General features: G+C 43.7%; 1 protein-coding gene across 1 annotated transcript in view; it reads right to left on the bottom strand.

Moving 5' to 3' along the window:
- SLC24A4 (solute carrier family 24 member 4) overlaps nt 1–22240 on the bottom strand; it is a 142649-nt gene that overhangs the window by 13742 nt on the left and 106667 nt on the right. The window contains exons 12-13 of the mRNA XM_007660533.3: nt 18189–18384; nt 1800–1966 (exon numbers count right to left, since the gene is read on the bottom strand). Coding sequence (XP_007658723.3) covers nt 1800–1966; nt 18189–18384 — 363 coding nt within the window. The remainder of the gene's footprint in view (nt 1–1799; nt 1967–18188; nt 18385–22240) is intronic.

The raw sequence follows: 22240 nt of genomic DNA, 5'->3' as shown, positions 1-22240 counted from the left end.
AGAGAATAAGTGGCCAGAGAGATAGGAGGAGAGCCATATTTTTAAATTCCGTTCGTCCGCCCCTCAACCTGTAATTTATTTTCATATAGGTCTCCTCAGCTAGATTGTAAGACCCTTGAGGGCAGATCTTGTATTTCCTTACTCCACTGTTCTCTCCTAAGCACTTAGTACAGTTCTTGGCACCCAGTAAATACTACTGACTGATGTTATAAAAGGAGAGCAAACTAGACTTATGGAAACCAACTAAAGTCTTTTCTTGCCAATGCTATATTATTTACGGATTGATGTTCTGGTTGGAAGACCATCTGAAGTCCCTCACCTCTCCTCGTCAACCTTCTCTGCTGCCCTGGCGACGCTCTCCCTGATGATTTCTGCCCAAGGGAGGCAGGGAATTGGAACTCATATCATTGGTCCACTGTGTCTTTTATAAGTAAGTTTGATACAAAAAAAAAAAAATGTTTCAGAAGTGCAAAAGGAGGGAGTTGACAACTATATGAGCTACTTGGATTATTTGTGGACTTCTACCATCCTTTAAATTACAGATCTTTATTACATATCTTCAAATTATATAGTATATTACTATATGTATTATACCCTATAAATTACTTATGTATTTATATTAATGTCTGTCTTTCACTCTAGATTGTAAGCTTGTTATGAGCAGGGAACGTGTCTGCTAATTCTGTTATATTGTACTCTCCCTAGCACTGATTAGAGTGCCCTGCACATAGTAAGTGCTCAATAAATAGCACTGATTGATTGACCCTCCTTGCTACAATGCTATGATTTCTGTCCCCATATGGAAAATCATGGTTTATCGAAAATTTAAAATTGGCCCTCAGAGTAATCCCCCTTTCTGCCTTCCTATTTAATTTTACTGCAAAATAATGGCTCATAACCAAAATAATGGCCTATAGACAGATCATTTTTTAATTTTGAATATTATTAAATGAGCAAACATTTCTTTCTGTTTTGCTACATAAATTACCTTAGGATCATAGAATTGTTATCTGGAATACAGATGGGAAAGTCAGAAGGAAGACAGGGTTTGGGTGGGAAGTTCAGTTTTGGACGTGTTAAGTTTGAGGCAACGGGAGGACACCCAAGAAGAGATGTCTTGAATGCCAGAGGAAATTTGAGATTGCAGAGAAGGAGAGAGATCAGGGCTGGAGATGTAGATTTGAGTATCATCCACATAGAGATGGTAGTTAAAGCCATGGGAGGGAATGAGTTCTCTAAGGGAGTCTTAATCCCCATTTGACAGATGAGGGAAGAGGGACAGAGAAGTGAAGGTATTGTTATTATTATGGTATTTGTTAAGCACTTACTACTTGCCAAGCACTGTTCTAAGCACTAGGGTAGGTACAAGGTAATGAGGTTGTCCCACATGGGGCTCACAGTCTTAATCCCCGTTTTACAGATGAGGCACAGAGAAGTTAAGCAACTTGCCCAAGGCCACACAGTAGATCAATGGCAGAGCCAGGATTAGAACCCACGACCTCTGGCTCCCAAGCCTGTGCTCTTGCCACTAACCCACACTGCTTCTCTGACTTGCCCGTGGTCACACAGCAGACAAATGTTAGAACCAGGATTAGAACCCAGGTCCTTCAGATTCTCAGGCCCATGCTCTATCCATGCTGCTTCTCCCTGACCTCCAGGGAGAGTTTCTGAAAGGTCATTTCACTTCTACCACTCCACACCGCTCCATTCCAGCTCCTCACTAAACCAATTCTGGAGATGAAGGTGGGAGGAGTTGGGATGAGCACATGTTCTCTGAGCTGCCAACCTTAGTCACTCACCAGCCACACCATGAGGTATGAAAACACCGCAATCCACAAGGTAGAGAAAATGAAGGTGATCATAAAGAGCCTCTCCCAGCGTGGCTTGCTGCAGTTCGGGATGGTAATAAACAGGAGAAATATCAGCGGCCAGCTAAATATCCATTTCACCTTTTCCAGTCCTGCCTCTGCAGAGAAATGGAGAAAAACAAAACAAAATGTATTTCTCACGGTTCCCCCTCCTACTGCCATTGTAGGATTATACCAATTCACACTCTCAGAGCCCAGATGGTCGTGGACCAAAGGTCTATAGAGAAAAATCTGCTGGACTTTGGGAACAGACTCAAGGGTTTCTGAAAAGCTTTTCTAATAAGCCCCTTTTTAGAATATAGCTATTTTATTTCATAAACCAGGGATTGGCTGAAAATTACTCTTTCATTTATAATAGAACAGAATCTTTACTACTGTCTTAGACTCAATTAATTTGCCTTCTTTGGGATCTTTTTGCTTTAATGTTCCCCCTTGAAAGGGACACAAAATAGCAAGGCAAAACAATTTCTTCTCCACTAACCCACAGCATAATGACCCCAAATGTTTGCTATTATCTTCTGAATCTTGAGAAACATTTGAGCTCTTTTCTCACCACTCCACATCCCCACACACTGATTCCACCTAGGAGAGATACTGAAATGCAGATCTATTCAAACTACAAGAACATGAGCATGGCAAACAGTTAGATACTGGGATTTGTAACCCCAGGAATCTCCACTATGTAGCAATGACTGCTGATAAATATAGAATTCACAGTGTGATAAAATTCATTTCATTTTTTTCATGTGATTTACTGTACATTAGGTGTCCTGAGAGGATGATTTTCATGCTTGAGAATTTACTTGACTAAATTGCTTCACAGGCTTATGGCTGAGGAATAGGTAAAAAAACCCACCTACTTTTTTCTGATTAATATCAGAAACCTTTCCTTGACACCTGCAAATGGCAGTGAAAAATCTTTCAAATGGATAATCATTCTGAGGAGGAAAAATCAAGAACAGATGTGCTTTCCAAGTGAAAGAAAATGATTTAGATACTACTCTAATTAAACAGTTCAATGAACCAAGCGGATGAATTATAGCATGTGGCAATCTTCTCAGTATTCTAAGATAAGAGAAATGCATGGTCTGTGACATGACGGTGACTCTGGGTTCCCTGCTTAAACCTTAATGGGAATTAAGTTAAACACTGAGGAATTAGGACTTAAACCCAAACTCGTTGTGGTTTCCTCCAGCCACTGGCCTAGCCCAGCCCACTAAACCCAAATGTGGCCATCCTCAGGGCAATACGGAAGTTTGCTTTTATTGTTGATGAAATTCTGACCTCTGTGGGGTTCCCTGTGGATGCCGACACCAGATCCGGGCTCCCTCTGGCCCCTCAATTTCCTCTCCAAGGAGAGGTGGCCAATCACAGGAAACCAGAAAATTGACCCATGCGTCGGTCACCAGTTAGGAGGAAGGGAAACTGCTTTAGGAAGATGGAGTAAACGTCAGGGTGGTTGAGAAGGGAGAGTGCCAAAAGAGGGAGAATTGGGGAGTGGGTGGGAGAGAGAATGAATTAGGGAAAGGGAGAGAGGATGAGGGAGAGATATGAGGAGAAAGGAAGAGAAAGAAAGGGAGAGAAAGGAAAAGGGAAGGAAAGAGAGAGGAAGAGAAGGAGGGGAAGAGAGGAGTGTAGCAGACTAAGAGAGCCAACGTGTAAAATAGAGAAAGCTGCTGAGGGGAGAGCCTTGAATAAAACTGGAAGGTGTTCTAGTGAGCTGCAGAGGGAGATTGGCAGCCATTAGAGGTTCGTACTTTTTATGGTATTTGTTAAGTCCTTACTGGTGTCAAGAACTGTTCAAAGCATTGGGATAGATATAAATTATTCTGGTTGGACATGGTCCCTGCCCAACACAGGGCTCACAATCTAAGTAGGAGGGAGATCAGCTTTGGCTTCCAAGCTCTCCATCTCCTTGCCCCCCTTACCTCACCTTTCTTCTCTCCTCCTACAGCCCAGCCCGCACACTCTGCTCCTCTGCCGCTAACCTCCTCCCTTTCCCTCGTTCTCCCCTATCCCACCGTCAACCCCTGGCCCATGCCCCACCTCTGACCTGGAATGCCCTCCCTCCTCACATCCCCCAAACTAACTCTCTTCCTCTCTTCAAAGCCCTACTGAGAACTCCCATCCTCCTCCAGGAGGCCTTTCCAGACTGAGCCCTCCCTTTCATTCAATAGTATTTATTGAGCGCTTACTATGTGCAGAGCACTCTACTAAGCACTTGGGATGTACAATTCGGCAACAGATAGAGACAATCCCTGCCCAACAACGGGCTCAGAGTCTAAACGGGGGAGACAGATGGCAGAGCAAAACAGAACGAAACAAGACAACATCATCATGATAAATAGAATCATGGAGATATACACGTCATTAACAAAATAAACAGGGTAACAAAAATATATACAAATGAGCACAGTGCTGAGGGGAGGGGAAGGGGGAAGAGCAGGGGGCTGTGGGGGGAAGAGAGGGGAGGAGGAGCAGAAGGAAAGGGGGGCTCAGTCTGGGAAGGCCTCCTGGAGGAACTAAGCTCTCAGTAGGTCTTTGAAGAGGGGAAGAGAGTTAGTTTGGCAGATGTGAGGAGGGAGGGCATTCCAGGACAGCCTCTGCTCCTCCTCCCCTCCCCACTGCCCTTACTCACTCCCTCTGCCCTACCCCTTCCCCTCCCTACAACACTTGTATATATTTGTACATATTTATTGCTATATTTATTTTATTAATGATGTACATTTATCTATGGTTCTATTTATCTATTTATCTATTGATGCCTGTCTATTTGTACCTGTCTATTTGTTTTGTTTTGTTGTCTGTCTCCCCCTTCTAGACTGTGAGCCCACTGTTGGGTAGGGATTGTCTCCACCTGCTGATGAATTGTACTTTCCAAGCACTTAGCATAGTGCTCTGCACACAATAAGTGCTCAATAAATGAGATTGAATGAATGTCTCCCCCGATTAGACTGTAAGCCCGTCAAAGGGCAGGGACTGTCTCTATCTGTACATTCCAAGCGCTTAGTATAGTGCTCTGCATATAGTAAGCGCTCAGTAAATACTATTGAATGAATGAATGAACAGGTAGAACACTGTCCCTGCCCCACACAGGACTCACAATCTAAGTAGGAGGGAGAACAGGTATTGAATCTACATTTTACAGTGGAGGAAACTGACACACAGAGAAGTGAAGTGAGTCGCCATAGGTCACACAGCCAACAAGTGACTAGAATGCAAGTCCTTCTGACTCCAAGGTCTGTGCTCTTTCCACTAGGCCATGCTGCTTCCAGAGGTTTTAGAGGAGGGGGGAGACGTGCTGAGCAACAGCTCAGAAAGATGATCTAGGCAGCAGTGAGGAGTGTTGACTAAGGGAGAGAGAAGCTGGAGGTGAGAAGAGGCCAGTGAGGCCAATAACTGCCATACTGTCATATGTTGAGTGCTTCCTTCTAGATTGTGAGCCCACTGTTGGGTAGGGATTGTCTCTGTTGCTGAATTGTACTTTCCAAGTGCATAGTACAGTGCTCTGCACACAGTAAGTGCTCAATAAATATGACTGAATAGTATGGGTGGAGGGAAAAGGAGGGAAAATGTTTGGCAGGAAGAGTTGGCCCGATTGAGTTAGGGTCCCAACCAAGAGTGTGAGGGATCCCATTTTTGACTCTGAAATGGAACTGAAGATATTAATTCCCTCAAAAGTAGCATTTTTCAGGCTTACAGAAAAAAAATGACCTGTTTACCTGGCTCCTGCCAATTCTGGGGATCTCAAAAAATCCAGGACAGATATTTACTAATTCAGATCTTATCATAAGGCATGAAGTTTGTTTTGACTACAGCTTTTGAAAATTCCACCTTTGTTCTGGAGTTGGGCTTGGAAATTGTTAAATGCTCTTACACGGAAAGGATCTGAGTTTGAGAGAGAAGGTGAAGGGCAGAAAAAGGGAACACCTACCATTCCGGACCAGCGGTGTCTGGTGAAACGTATTCAAAGGTCTGTGGGCGCTGTAATCAGCACTGTGCTCAGCACTGTGCTCGTCCGCTCATTTGTATATATTTTTATTACCCTATTTATTTTGTTAATGAGATATACATCCCCTTGATTCTATTTATTGCTATTGTTTTTGTCCGTCTGTCTCCCCCGATTAGACTGTAAACCCATCAATGGGCAGGGATTATCTGTGTTGCTGAATTGTCCATTCCAAGTGCTTAGTATAGTGCTCTGCACATAGTAAGCACTCAATAAATACTATTGAATAAATGAATAACTAGCTTGAGTTCCAGGGGTCATCAGACTTGGGCAAGGAAAAATTTCCTTTGCTTTATTTTTGAAATGATGATTCTCCTTTCCCCATTCTGCTCAAGTTCCTTATTTATACTCTTCAGCATCAGTTAGGACTACTAGAAATCCATAAGTAATTATGGGAGGGACTGTTTCATTTGTTTTTTCACCTTGAGTAACAGAACACACATGAAAGGGAACACATTCCTCTGGAGCTCTTGAGAATAGAACAAGATGTAAGCACATTTCCACTATAAAGTTTTATGATTCTCTGGGGTTTAAAACCAAGGAAATTTGGGTATTATATATGAAATGGGAGGCAGTGGCTGGGAGAGGATTTTAGTCCTAGGTTCACCACTGGTCTACTGTGTGACTTTGGTCAAGTTACTTAACCTCTCTGGGCTTCAGTTTCCTCATTTGTAAAACGGAGATAAAGTAAATGGTGAGATTGGGGTGTCCAAACTCATAGCTCTGTATCTACCTGAGTGTTTAGTTAATGATAATAATAATTAAAATGACGCACATCTGCCCATCAAGAAAGGTGCCTCTCCTACCTGTTTCATCATGTGCCCTCTAACCAAGATGGAGTAGTTGGGTTGAAGGTTTAGTTTATCTCTTCAAAATCACCTTGCTTGGCTTCTCTTTTCTAACAATAGCAATTCCCCTAAATGATAGTCAAAGAAGTTGAGGAATATTTTCTTGTTGGAGAAGGAAAGCATAGCCCTAAAAATCTTAAGCCCTTTTAAAATGTTTTTGTTTGTTTTCTAGCAAGTGGTGGAAAAGCAGAGTTGTAGATTTTGAAAATCAAACAATAACTTGTTTCCTGCCTTTCTGCCAACAAACAGTAAAATAAGAGATCAGGTTTCTGTTGTACTAGCACAACCATCTTATCTCATTATTAGGGTCAATAAAGCAATATTAAGTTCCATCCACCTGCTGAAACAGAACTGAACAGTAATGTGTACAGTATTTTCTGGTGATTTCCAAAGTTTCTTCCTCTTCAAATGCTGTCGAGCTGTTTCCGACCCATTGCAACTCCTTGGACACACCCTCTTCAGACCATCCCATCTTTGGTCAAAGTCATTCTGGTATGTGTATCCACAGAGTTTTCTTGGTAAAGATACGAAAGTGCTTTACCATTGTGCTTTCTTCCGCATGTTAAAAACTTGAGTCTTCTTTGATTTGGTCCCATATGGAGGACATTAAGAAAGGGCAAAAAGGAAACTTAAGGAACACAAGCATCTTAGAACACTTGATCTAAACCCTTTTCAGAGTTAAATGGCTCCTCAATATAATATTTGAGGACTTTGTTGCCAGGTTTTGTTCCAATGCTTATTTTCTCACGGGAGACAAGTCCTTCCTGTCCTCCAGGAGCAAACACCTCACACCCAGGGGGTTTAATTATTGTTCTTTTGTTGCTTAATGGATATAGGTAGGTAGTTGGGGGACAGCAACTTGGATTTCCTGTTTTGACAGGCAAGTCTGAGTTCCTCTTTTAAATGTAGATCCCTTAAATCCCCCTTCAAACAATATAGCCAATTTTCATTTGTCAGTTTATATTCTGACCAACCCCCAACCCAAACTACTCACTCTGGGCAGGGAATGTGCCTATCAACTCTTGTTATATTGTACTCTCCCAAGTACTTAGTACAGTACTCTGCACACAGTAAGTGGTCAATAATTACAGTTGATGATGATGATAATAATAATAATGACAGTATTCGTTAAGCGCTTACTATATGCCAAGCACTGTTCTAAACTCTGGGATAGATACAAGGTTATCAAGTTGTCCCACGTGGGGCTCCCAGTCTTAATCCCCATTTTACAGATGAGGTAACTAAGGCACAGAGAAGTGAAGTGACTTGCCCAAAGTCACACAGCTGACAAGTGGCGGTGCCAGGATTAGAATTCATGACCTCTGACTCCCAAACCCATGCTCTTTCCACTAAGCCATGCTACTTCTCCAGTATGATGATGATGATTCCTGGAGTGTTCACAGTTTGGGCAATCTTTTGGAGGCAATATCTCTCCTTGGTAGAAACAGGATTTTGAGTTGAACTCAAATCCTTGCCCTACATCCCTCTGATCTCACTCCACCAACCCCCAGTCCTAGATCAACTCCAAAGTGGCTTCCTCCAATCACATGCTTGTCCTGTGGAATGCTGCTGGTGAAAATCCAGGCAATGGGCCAACTTCATACATATGAAGCATCCTTACCTGCTGTAATGCTGACCTTTTCCTCTGCTCAGCAAACACTATTTCTCTTCCCTTACTTACTAAATGCCCACTGCCATACTAACTTTCCCAGACTTTTAACTCTCTCTTCAAACCTCGAGTGCCGCCACAAGTCACCACTCTCTGTTACCCTTGATGACATTGCCAGCTACTCTCCTGGCAAACATGTAATCATTGGATATGAACTCCCCTAAATCTCTCCTTCATCTCCCAACATCCCTCCTGCTCTCAGACTTTCTCGCCAACACTCGAGAGAAGATATCCTGTTACAGCACCATTTCCCCCTTACACCATTCCCATCTCCTGAACCTGAAACTGACATTTTCCTTAAATTCCCTCTCTCTTGAAAATCTAATTTTCAGTCTCCAAACCAAATTTTAATGGTTCTTTCTTCACAATAGCTCCAGAATCTGCCCCTTCCTCTGCATTCAAAATGCTATCACACTGGTCCAAGCACTTGCCAAGCACTCACCTCACATCCAAACTCAACAACTGCAACAGAGCTCCTCACAGACCTCCCTGCCTCTAGTTCATACTCCTTTCTGCTGCTAATCAACCAATCCTTTATTGAGCACTTTCTGTGTGCAGAGTACTGTATTAAGTACTTGGGAGAGTATAGTATAACAGAGTTGGTAGACACATAACCTGCCCAAAACAAGCCTGCAGTCTACAAAGGGAGACAAACACTAATATAAATAAATTACAGATATGTACATATATGCTGACGGCAGACCAATTCTCTCAAACTTTGTTAGGAATACATTTCTGTACTCCTCATAATCCAACAATGGTTGCCTATTCCTTTCTGCAACAAGCAAAAACTTCTGACCACTAGATGTGACACTCAATCAGCTCTCTCCACACTACTTAGCCTCACTCTTTTTTCATTATACTTCAACTTGCACACTGTGCTCCACTCAAGCCAACCTATTTATTTTGCCTTGTGCCACTCACCCCTTACTCACATCTGTCCTCCCTCTTAGGTAGCATCCTCTCCTTCACAACCAAAAAAATCATTGTTTTCCCCCATCTTCAAAGCCCTTTTCCTCCAGGAGGTCTTCTCTGACTAATCTCTATTACCCCTGCTACTGCTATTTCAGTACTATCACATCACCCACCTCAGCATGTGGTACTCACTTCCCATCTTTCTTCCCCGCCCTTCCTCCCACACAGAGGTGGAATATTTTTAAACCTATGTACATATCTTTAAACTTGGTCCCTTCCACCTACCTGAAATTTATTTAGGGTCTGTCTTCCCTAATAGATTAAAAGTGAGGGCAGGAATCAGGTCTACAATTGTACTAAACTCTACCAGATGCTCAGTACAGTGTTCTGAGAAGAGTAGATGGTCAGTAAATACAATTGATTGATTGATTTCATAGGGCCAGCTGGAGAACTGTGCTTGGGGCTAACCAGAGAGAGTCCGAGAACTTTACGGATCTCTAAAATCATTGGGCAAACTTACCCCTTAGCTTCCAATAATAAATTTCAGTTGAACAACAGTGGCTGCTAGCATTAGGAACTAATTACAATGGAGGTTGTGCATTCCCCTTAATTATATTAACAACATTCCAAATGAACTGAATCCCCCAACAGGACAGTGATCTGAATGCATAATACGCCTCACCTACTCGGGATTTACCTTCATTTACCTTTTTGCTCATTAAGGTAATCACCTAAATAGATCCTGCATTGATAGAACAATCAGTAAGAGCTGAAGGTTTTCAAAGTATCTATTAATCTACAAAACCTAGGGCCTCACCTCCAAGTTAGGAGACCTGGCTTGTAGTTAGTTGACTCAAACGTTGTCTGTCTGACCTTGGGCGACAATTCATCTCTCTGGTTTTTCTTCCAGGTTTCTCCAGATATAACACTGGGAAATGTAACACCTTTCTCTTGGCATAATAATTAAAAATAAAAATAATTAAAGATTTTAAAGGAGATCATCTAAGTGATTAGAACTTTTTAGAAGCCCTTTCTCAGTCCCAATTGGATTCCTGAGACTGGCACCTTTTCAGCACTTTTCTGTCTACTTCTCTTGAGAAGAAACCCTGAGTCCTCCAAAAAAAGAAGGAAAGTAGGTGTGTGCCTATGCAGTGCATTGTACTAACCATGCTTGGTGGAGGGGAGAAAAAGATGAGGTGAAATAAAAATGGCTGCCTGCAGTCTGAAAAGTCCGACCCAAAATTCTGCATCAAAAAAAAACCCGCAAAAATCACCTCATACCCAACAAACTGAACCAGCTATAATCACATACTAGTACTAGAGAAGCAGTACTAGTACTTGGAGAAGCAGCGTGACTCAGTGGAAAGAGCACGGGCTTTGGAGGCAGGGCTCATGAATTCGAATCCCAGCTCTGCCACTTGTCGGCTGTGTGACTGTGGGAAAGTCACTTAACTTCTCTATGCCTCAGTTCCCTCATCTGTAAAATGGGGATTAAGACTGTGAGCCCACGTGGGACAACCTGATTCCCCTATGTCTACCCCAGCGCTTAGAACAGTGCTCGGCACATAGTAAGCGCTTAACAAATACCAACATTATTACTAGAGATGACCAGGAGTCAGAAAAGGGCAAGTGATGATCGTGAACAAGACAGCTATACCTGGATCAATTTTTCATCAGGTTAAATTGGTATGTCCTCATGGTCCCCCCGCCATGGCCGGACCCTCCTCTTGCAGGCCCCATTCCCAGCAAAGGAGGGTGGGGAGTAGGGCCCGAGGTCCACATGGCCCTGCAGGAGGCCCTGCAGCTCCACCCCAAGACCAGTTACCCCCGACATCCCATCATGTGACGGAAGCTGAATTTCCACCTTCACAAATTTTACAGCGGTAGTAATGGTTAAAACTAAGGCCTGTTTGCCAGAAGCAGCGAAGGCTTTGAGGACTTCAAGTTTTATTTGGAATTTTAGCATCGTGACCATGGTTTCTTGATTTTGTTACTTATTCCCAATTCACTGTTATTGTTCTTTGTATCAATCTACTTCCAGTTAGACTGTGAGTCCCTTGAGGAACAGGGACTGTTTCTGATATAATTATATTGCATTGACTTAGTTTTTAACACCATGATCTACACAAAGTCAGCCCTCAATAAATCCCTTTTCTACCAGGCATGGGTTCCATGATTTGTAGACATGAAAAGGGAAAAGGTGCTGTAGTGAAGTGTAGAAAGTATAATACAATCCACCAAATTTATTGTACTGCACTCTCTCAAGCACTTAGTACAGTACCCATATATAGTAAGCAGTCAATAAATCTGTGGATTGATTGATTGAAGGGCAATGGGCTGTGACTTGGAGATCATTTCATTACAGTGAGCTCTTCCCTACAATTTTTTTTGGTAAAACAGGATTTCCTCTGGAGAAAGGAGAGGCAGAATATACTTAATTTCTCATTAAGCTCCCTATCTGCCCCAATTATGCCCTAAGTATGCTCTAATTTACTCTGGGCCCTGATCATATGTACTGGAGCATATTCTCATAGTTGCAGTTCAAGATTAAGTGAGAAATAGTACTAGAGAAATGTTTTCAGGGCTTTGTTCCTGGTAAAGCTGATAGGGCCACAGGGAGGAAGTAACCTATATTCTCTAGGACAATGCTTGGAAATGCATTTGCAAATTTTACCACCTGCAAGTCAGAAAACTAACAGAGATGAAGGATTCCCCTGAGACGAGCATAAAGATGCTTCTGGTTCCCCCTGATAGCAGCAAGAGAGGAAATGATATGGAGTGATTCCCTTCTGGTCAGGTCAGTTCCTGTGGGAACTTTGTGGAGCTCCTGCACGGGGGCAGGGAGGGCGTGGTGAGGGTTAATAAAAGTAATTGTGGCATTTGTTAAGCGCCAGAGTAGCTTGAGCACCAACGAGAGGATCATGCAGGAAGCTAATGCCATGGCCTGCAAATGGGGCTCCATGAGACCTTTGTAGAGTTCATAGTTTGTGGAATCCCAAACTGCCAATCCCAATATCACTGGATCAATCAATTAATTGTATTTATTGAGCATTAACTGTGTACAGAGAACTGTACTAAGCACTTGGGAGAGTACAACAATAAACAGTCACATTCTCTGCCCACAGTGAGTTTACAATCTATATGGGGGGAAACAGATGTTTAAAGGGAAGCAGCGTGGCGCAGTGGAAAGAGCACGGGCTTTGGAGTCAGGGCTCATGAGTTCAAATCCCAGCTCTGCCACTTGTCAGCTGTGTGACTGTGGGCAAGTCACTTAACTTCTCTGTGCCTCAGTTCCCTCATCTGTAAAATGGGGATTAAGACTGTGAGCCCTACGTGGGACAACCTGATTCCCCTGTGTCTACCCCAGCGCTTAGAACAGTGCTCGGCACATAGTAAGCGCTTAACAAATACCAACATTATTATTATTAAATAAATTACAGATATGAGGGAGGGGGAAAGAACAAAGGGAGCAAGTCTGGGTGACAAAGAAAGGAATGGGAGAAGAGGAAAGGGGGGTTTAGTCAGGGAAGACCTCTTGGAGGAGATGTGCCTTTCATTCAATCATATTCATTGAGCACTTACTATGTGCAGAGCACTGTACTAAGCCCTTGGGAAGTACAATTCAGCAACAGAGACAATCCCTGCCTACAACAGGCTCCTTCATAAGGCTTTGTTGGGGGAGATAGGATAAGTGTTTGGATGAATGTGGTAGCAGTTTGTATGGAGAGGAAAGGGCGGATTTAGCGATGTTGTGAAGGTTGAGCTGCCAGGATTACTGATGGATTGAATTTGTGGGTTGAATGAGAGAAAGGAGTTAAGGATAATGCCAAGGTTACGTGAACTAAAAAGAAGGTTGGGAATGCTGTGGCCATGAAGAGGTGGGCCAGATCTGCTCAAATTTCTTCCTCCTATATTACAACTGTGAGCCCCATGAGGGACAGAGACTGTGCCTGTTCTGTTGATCTTGTATCTACCTTAGGGTTTTGGCACAGAGTGAGCTTGCAATCAATTCCACAATACTATGAGAAGCACTGTAGGCTAATAATAATAATGTTGGTATTTGTTAAGCGCTTACAATGTGCCGAGCACTGTTCTAAGCGCTGGGGTAAATACAGGGTAATCAGGTTGTCCCACGTGAGGCTCACAGTTTTAATCCCCATTTTACGGATGAGGTAACTGAGGTACCAAGTAGTTAAGTGACTTGCATAAAGTCACACAGCTGACAGGTGGCAGAGCCGGGATTAGAACCCATGACCTCTGACTCCTAAGCCCATGCTTTTTCCACTGAGTGCACAGGCCTGGGAGTCAGAAGGACTTGGGTTCTAACCTCAGCTCTGCCACTTGCCTGTGACCTTGGGCAGGTCATTTAACTTCTCTGTGCCTCAATTACCTCATCTGTAAAATGGGGATTTAATCTTCCTCTCTCCAACTTAGACTGTAAATCCCATATGGGACAGGGACTGTGTCCAACCTGATTAGCTTGTACCTACCCCATCATTTAGTACAGAGCCCGGCATGTAATTAGAGTTTAACAATACCACAAAAAATATTATTTGCTTTCTTTATCAGCCATCTCTCAAGAAGGAGTTCAATCAATTAATTAATCAATAGTATTTACTGAGTGCTCATTGTGTGCAGAACACTGGACTAAGTTCTTGGGAACGTATAATACAAAAGATTTTGGTAGACATGATCCCTGAAGAGGCCAGGAGCTGTGATGGAGTTAAACTTCATCCCAAATTGGTTTCAGATGCTAAGTTTTCTAGGATCCTCCATGTTTTATGTTCATCCAATACAGCAGAGCTCAGGGCCATTCTTCCAGTTCTTCCCTAGGATTTTCTGCTGAAAATCACACCAGATGTGCTGGAGTAGATAGATGCTAACGAGCATCTCAGAGCTAAGCCACCTTCTTCAGAAAATGAATAAACAGATAAAGTATCTCTCAGTAGTTTGAACCCTGCACATTCTAGCTTGGCCAATTTTAGCCTCTGAATCATATTCCAACTTGTGCCATTGTTACCCGAGAGCTTTGTTTCTTCTTAGCCTTAACACAGAATGTGGCATAAGCTTACATGAAAATAACAGTGATGGAAATTCAAGTTGTCCTGATAAAAGTACTCAATCAATAGTATTCAGAGTAACTGTGTGCAGAGAACTAGACTGACACTCAGGAGAGTGCCACAAAATTAAAACACACGGTCTGTGTCCTTGGGGAGCTAAATGCTAATCAAAGGATCCTCCCAACATCACCAAGGCACCCGAGCATCTCTGGGTTGCTGGCAACTTGAGGTGAGTTCTAATTTCCTGACACAAGCTCTCTGGGATGAAAAGTCCCATTTAAACACATTAGCGGCATCACCATCGGGACCTGCACATTTTCATATGGTTATTCTAACCTGAGATAAAGGAATTTGCTTTGTCTCAGACAAAGGCAACCATTTCTGTCCCGCTAGAAATTTCTACTACCCTTGCAGCTTTTCCCTGAACGCAATATCAAACGTTTTCCAATATCGACATTCACTAAAGTGTTCTCCACTCAATGAGTGCTAAATAAATACCACTGATTGATCAATTATATGAATTGATCAATGAATTCTATGAATTATTTTCATTACTGTCTCCCTCTGTAGACTGTAAGCTCACTGTGATCAGGGAATGTGCTTGCCAACTCTGTTGCACTGTACTCTCCCAAGCGCTTAGTATAGTGTTCTGCATACAGTTAAGTGCTCCATAGATACCACTGATAATGATGAACATCATTTAAAATTTCAACCTGGGCATCACACAGCCCATTGAAACCGAAGCAGCGATCTTGGGGGCTCTGGCCACCAGATGTCCGTAGATGGCGCCAGACATCTGGGGAAAAAGGACACCCTGTCACCCATGGGGTTTTCCGGTTACCCCACTGTCATAGATTCCTCTTCTGCCTCCAGGCTCTCCTCTCCTTCCTCCTCCCCCTCACCACTCTCAGGGTGCGCTCATTCTAATGTGTGGCCATCACTTTGTTTGGAAAATTCAGGCTTGATAGGAGGTAGTGGGTCTCTGTCCCAGAGCTTGGACAGGGAGCAGCAGGGTGGAAGGCTCAGGGCTGTAGGTCAGGAGTGGGGAAAGCCTAGTTGGAGTGTGGTTGGACTGGGAGATGACTGGAGGGACAGGGAAATGGACAGGAAGGAACGGAGTTTGGCTGGTCCCAGGATTGGAGGACGGAGGCAAGGACAGGGACAGGATCTGGAGGAGAATGCACTCCAGCCCCCAGTGCCTCTGCCCTAGGCACAGTTGTGTCCCAGGGGATCTGAAGTTTCTGCTCCATGTTTTCTGGGATGAAATTGGTGTCTGTGGTGGGGTGACGATGGGCAGAAGTGATGGTATTTGAGGACTGATTAATTGCTGCTTGATTGGCTGCTGATTTTGTTAGCCTCTGGGTGAATTCTCAGACAGGGATGCGAGAGGCTAACCAAGTACAGACACAGGGGTAGGGTTACCTGACAAGGGTTAACTGGTATGGGTGATAACAGGATCCTTCCCGCTGCTGGTATGGGAGGGCAGCTGCTCATATTTCCAGACATTTCAGATGTGATTGATTTTGGTCCGTTTTTACAGTCAGTCAATCGTATTTATTGGGCACTTACTGTGTGCAGAGGTCTGTACTACATACTTGGGAGAATACAGTATAAAAGACACGTTCCCTGCCCAGAATTAGCTTATGGTCTAGAGGGGGAGATAGACATTAATATAATAAACACATTACAGATATGTACATAAGGGAGGATGAATAAAGGGAGCAAGTCAGGGCAACACAGAAGGGAGCTGAAGAAAAGGAGAAGAGGGCTTAGTCAGGGAAGGCCTCTTGGAAGAGATGCACCTTCAATAAGGCTTTGAAGTGGGGGAGAATAATTGTCAGATATGAGGAGGGAGGGCGATCCAGACCAGAGGCAGAACCTGGGTCGGGGGTCGAGATTGAGGTACAGTGAGAAGGTTAGCATTAGAGTGAAGTATGAGGGCTGGGTTGTAGTAAGAGAGTAGCGAGGTGAGTTAGGAGGGGTCAAGGTGATGGAGTACTTTAAAGCCAATGGTGAGGAGTTTCTGTTTATTGTGAAGGTGGATGGGAAACCACTGGAGGCTCTTGAGGAGTTGGGAAACATGGCCTGAACACTTTTGTAGAAAAATGATCTGGGCAGCAGGGTGAAATAAGAACTGGAGTGGGGAGAGACAGGAGGATGGGAGGTCAGCATGAAGGCTGATACAGTAATCAAGGTGAGATAGGATAAGTGCATGCATTAACATGGTAGCAGTTTGGATGGACAGGAAAGGGCAGATTTTAGCAACACTGTCAAGACCAAACCAACGGGACTTAGTGGTGGGTTGAATGAGAGAGAAGAGTGAGGATTATGCCCAAGTGAGTTTATGAAGGGTGGGTCATCCCCTCAGTGTAGGGCTAGGGTGGACCACTGAAGGACCTCAAAAATTCCAGATGAGACATATGTGACACAAGTGGAAGTTGTCACGGGCACAATTCTGGGGCCATTCACCTGAGTTTGGCCGAAACTACAGCGTTTCTCCAAGGGAAGCCCCAATCCCCACACTTGTTTCAGAGTCATGGTATTCCCCTACCAGGTCCATATGAACTCCAGTGCTGCACTGGAGCTGCGGAACTTAGCAGCAGGAGTCGCAGAGGAGGGAGGCTCAGCACCGACGGTTTTACAACCAGAAGACACCAAAGCATCCAGTTCCACAGTTGGTACAGGACAGATATGGACTATTCATCAGTCACTGATATTTCTTTACACTCTAAGCTCATTATGGGCAGGGAATGTGCCTGTTGTACTAAGCGACAGTGATCTGCACATAGTAAGCACTCAATAAACACCACTGATTGATTGATTTTATTGATCACTTACTGTGTGCAAAGCACTGAACTAAGCAATTGGGATAGGACAATGCAATCGAGTTGGAAGACCTAATTCTTGCCAACAGTGAGTAACAGCCAGCAGAGGTGACAGACATTAAATATGAAGCAGCATGGCCTAGTGGAAAGAGCACGGGCATGGGAGTCAGAAGGACCTGGATTCTGATCTCAGCTCTGTCACTTGTATGCTGTATGACCTTCACCAAGTCACTTAACTTCTCTATGCCTCAGTTACCTTGTTGTAAAATGGGGATTAATACAGTGAGCTCCATGTGGGACAGGGACTGTAACCAACCTGATTAGCTTGTACCTACCCCAGGACTGAGTACAGTGCCTGGCACATTGTAAATGCTTAATAGATACCATCAAAAATACGGGAGGAGAAACAGCATATATGCATAAGTGAAGGGGGGCGCTGGGGTATCAAAGTGCTTACAAACAGGACTGTCCACTGAAAAACCAGATAAACAGCCACAGTCCATCATTCTCTTACCTAGCACTGCTTCAGCCCACAGACCACTCCCTGGGTGCCCTAGCCAGATGTTAACCCTCGAGAAAAATCCTCCTAAATGATGATGATGATGACGATGGAATTTGTCAGCCTCTTACTATACATCAAATACTGTTCTAAGTGCTGGGGTAAATACAAGGTAATCAGGTTGGACACAGTCCCTGTCTCACCAAAGCCTCACAGTCCTAATTCCTATTTTACAGATAAGGTAACTGAGGCCCGGAGAAGCAAAGTGACTTGTCCAAGGTCATACAGCAGACAAGTGATGGAACCAGGATTAGAACTCAGGTCCTTCTTACTCTCATACTTGTGCTCTGTCCATTGTGCCATCTACTCTGACCTTCCATTCAAAACCACTGGGTTCAGTTCCAATACTAGTAAAGGCCTATGAGTAATTATTGTTCTTTAAGTTTAAAAAATGTCCCCAAAATGCTTTGCTGACTGGTACCTCTTGGGACTCACCTGGCATTGAAAATGGGGAGAGAAACGTATTTTCAGGCACATCGGGCTCTGCCTGCTGCTGCTGCTGCTGCTGCTGCTGCTCCGGCTGCAGTTCCTCTTGGTTTTCCACAGGCACATTTCCATTTTCAATGTTCTCATGTTTCCCATTTTGGAGCGGCTTGCTCACCCCATTAGCAGAGCTGATCAGTCTTTGTCGCTGCACGGAGAGGCAAGAAAACGTTGACATCTTTAAACAAACCTAGTGGCATTACTACACCCACTCCTCTCCACCAAAAAAAGGGGCACGGATGTCATTCATCCTGAAATCTTTCCCATCACCTAATATCTCTGATGTTGTCCTTCTGTTCTGAGGGTAGCACCTCCTCACAAGTATCTTATGATGCCAAACATTGCAAATGTAACTCAGAACTCCCATTTTCCATCTGAACTCACCAAAGCCTTCCACTGGTCCATTTCCAGTAATGTCTGAGCTTCAATATCTAATAACAATAATTATGGTACTTATTAAGCACTTACTATGTTTCAAGCACTGTAATAAACACTGGGGTAGATACACGTTAATCAAATTGGACATAGTCCCCGTCCCATATGGGGTTCACACTCATCCCCATTTTACAGATGAGGAACTGGGCCACAGACAACTTATTAAATGATTTGCCCAAAGTCACACAGCAGACACGTGGCAGAGCCGGAATTAGAATTCAGGTCCTTTGGACTCCCAGGCCCATGCTATCCACTAAACCACGCTGCTTTTCATATTTAAATATCATCTGGAAATTTGTAACTCACTAAGGGATCATGGGATGGGCAAGGTCTAGGACACCTGAACTATTTCAGCAGGGGAAAGCTGTGCCCTTCCCAGTCTCACTTGGATATATTTCAGACCATCGGAGAGGAAGCGGGAGAGCTGAATTTCCTGGAGGATAGTGTTTGGGTCTCTTTTTCACCACTGCCACACGTCTGCCAGCCCCTTGTGCATTTGAGCTTTTTCAGGCCCATTTAAAATATTTATGGCTCCACTGCTCCCCACTGGGAGCAGGGATTCACTGGGCAACTTCACTCCCAATTTATTCCTAATGAGACAGTGGGCAAAGAATACGTTCCTAAGCTGAAAGTCCACAACTGAATGAACCCCACAGAGACTTGGAGTTAAAAAAAAAAAATGATAGCTAGAGAAGCAGTGTGGTCTAATCGAAAGAGCATGAGCCTGGGAGTCAGAAGGACCTGGGTTCCAATACTGCTCTGCCACTTGCCTGCTGTGTGACCTTGAGCAAGGCACAACTGTGTGCCTTAGTTACCTCATCTGTGAAATGGGGATTAAGACAGTGTGCCCCATGTGGGACATTGACTGTGTCCAACCTGATTAGCTTGTATCTAGCCCAGGACTTAGAATAGTCCCTGGCACATAGTAAGTGCTTAACAAATACCACAAAACAAACAACCCCCCCCACCCAACTCCTATCAGTCAATCAATAAATAGTATTTGAGTGAATACTATGTGCTCAGTCCTAAGTGTTGGTAAAGTACATAACATTATAAAAATGATTCAGACCCTCGAAGGACTTTTATAATGACATTTGACAAGTGCTTACTGTGTGCCATGCACTGAACTAAGCATTGGGATAGATACCAGAGAATCAGGTTGGACACAGTCCTTGTCCCTAATGCGGCTCAGCCTTAATCCCCATTTTACAGATGAGGTAACAAACAACATTCCCTCCACCCCACAGCACTTATGTACAGATCCCTATACTCTGCCATTTTCCTTAACTGTAATTTATTTTAATGTCTCTTTCCCCCTCTGTATGTAAACTCCTTGTGGGCAAGGAGTATAATACAATAAATCTACTGTATTATGTTTTCCCAACTGCTCAATAAATACCACTGATTGATTAAAATCTACTGGGGGAATCAGACATTGAAATAAATTCTAGAGAGGAAATGATAAAGATATGTGCACAAGTTATAGACAGCATTGTGTATAGTTAGATGGGACAAAAGGGCTGAAATGACAGATGGGGGAATACAGAGTGGGGAGAAGATAAATCAGTCAGGGAAGGCCTCTTGGAGGAGATGTAAACTCAGAAGGGCTTTGAAGACAGGAAAAACAGAATGCTGTTGGATGTGAAGGGGGAGGAAGTTCCAGGTACGAAGACTGGGGCAAGCTAAAAGTAGGAGGTAGTAGAGACTAGGGTAGGTCACAGTTGAGTAGGTTAGCTTAATAATTATGGTATTTGTTCAGTGCTTTCTATGTGCTAAGCACTCTGCTAAGCACTGGGGTAGATACAAGTTAATCAGGTTGGACACAGTCCCTGTCCCACATGGGGCTCACAGTCTTAATAGCCATTTTAAAGATGAGGTAACTGAGGCACATAGAAGTGAAGTGACTTGCCCAAGGTCACACAGCAGACAAGTGGCAGAGCCATGATGAAAAGTACAAGCCTGGGGCCGTAGAGAAAGGAGAGAGTGGATAAGGAGGAGGGAGAGAGCCAGGAGCTTTCTCTTGAAGTGGAGAGGAATTAGGCGACCACTGGAAGATTTTGAGAAGCAGGGAGATATGTGCCGAACGTTATTTTAGAAAAAAGAAATGGGCAGCAGAGTAGAGTATGCGCTGGAGAGGTTAAAGATTGGAGACAAGGTGGTCATCAAGGAGACTAATGCAGAAATAAAGTCAGGATATGAAAAGGTAGATTCTGGAAATGTGATGGAGGATTTGGTGTCAGCCTGAAAATGGGGATTGAAAAGGAAGGAGGGAGGAGTCACAAAGCATGACAAGATTATGATCTTGGGATGTGGTGAGGATGGTGATGTTCATTGTAAAATGGGGATTAAATCCTTCTCCCTCTGATTTTTACTGTGAGCTTTATGTAAGACAGGGACTGAGTCCAACCTGCTTATTTGGTAACTGTCCCAGTGCTTAGAACAGTGCTTGACACATAGTAAATGCTTAACAAATATCATTAAAAAAAACAACTGTGATAGGAAAGTTAGGTGAAGGAGATGATTTGGGATGAGTTTAGTTTTGGAGCCCTCTAGAATATAAGCTCCTTTGGGCAGGAAACGTGTCTACCAACTCTGTTGTACTGTGCTCTCCCAAGTGCTTAGTACAGTATTCTGCCCAATGTAAGTGCTCAGTAAATACTACTGATTGATTGAAGAACATTATTTGTGGGTGATTTAGGGGTAAGTGTGATTTCTTGTCTCCCCCTCTAGACTATAAGCTCACTGTGGGCAGGAAAAGTGTCTACCAACTCTTTTTATTGTAATTTTGCAAGCATTTAGTACAGTGCTTTGCATATAGCACACACTAAATAAATATGATAGGACATATTAAACTTGAAGTGCTGGTAGGACATTTATGTATAGGATCCTAGGGGGTAGGGGAAATGCAGAGGAAATGGGCAATTACAGAGAAAGGTCAGAGACAATGAAGTAGAAGTAGCACTTGACGTCATGGAAGTGGAAGAGCTTCCCAAAAGGGTGAGGATAGGTTGAGATGAGAAGGGGATCAAGAAGAGAGGCTTGGGGACACACACAGCTAAGGAGTGGGAAGCAGGGGAAAAAACAGGTGAAAGAAACCTAGAAGGATCAGTCAGAGGTGAGAAGAAAACCAGGAGAGAACTGTATCAGATATCATTTCTCAGAGCAGAGAGTGAGTGGTAAGATCTAAGACTGTCAAGAGATTGAGAATTATGATGATGAAGTACAGCCCACTTGATTTGCAAGGAGGGGTCAATGGTGACCTTGGAGAGAGGGCTCTCAATGGCATGAAGCGATAGAAATCAGATTGTAGAGGGTCAGGAAGGGAGTTGGAGGAGAGGAAGTGGAGGCAGTAGGTGCAGGCAACCTATTTGAGGATTTTGGACAGGAACAGGAGGAGGAAGATGGAAGAGGGAGACAAGGTTCCCTCTTTCCTTCAAAGAGAATGGCCCAACTTTCCCAGGAACAGCAGGGTGGTCTGTGGAAAGAGAACTGGCCTGGGAGTCAGAGAACCTGGATTCTAATCCTGGCTCTGCCAATTGCTTGTGCAACTGTGAAAAAGTCATCTAACT

The sequence above is a fragment of the Ornithorhynchus anatinus genome, chromosome 1 (assembly GCF_004115215.2).
Source record: "Ornithorhynchus anatinus isolate Pmale09 chromosome 1, mOrnAna1.pri.v4, whole genome shotgun sequence".
Taxonomy (NCBI): domain Eukaryota; kingdom Metazoa; phylum Chordata; class Mammalia; order Monotremata; family Ornithorhynchidae; genus Ornithorhynchus; species Ornithorhynchus anatinus.
This window is presented reverse-complemented; position numbering and strand designations above follow the sequence as displayed.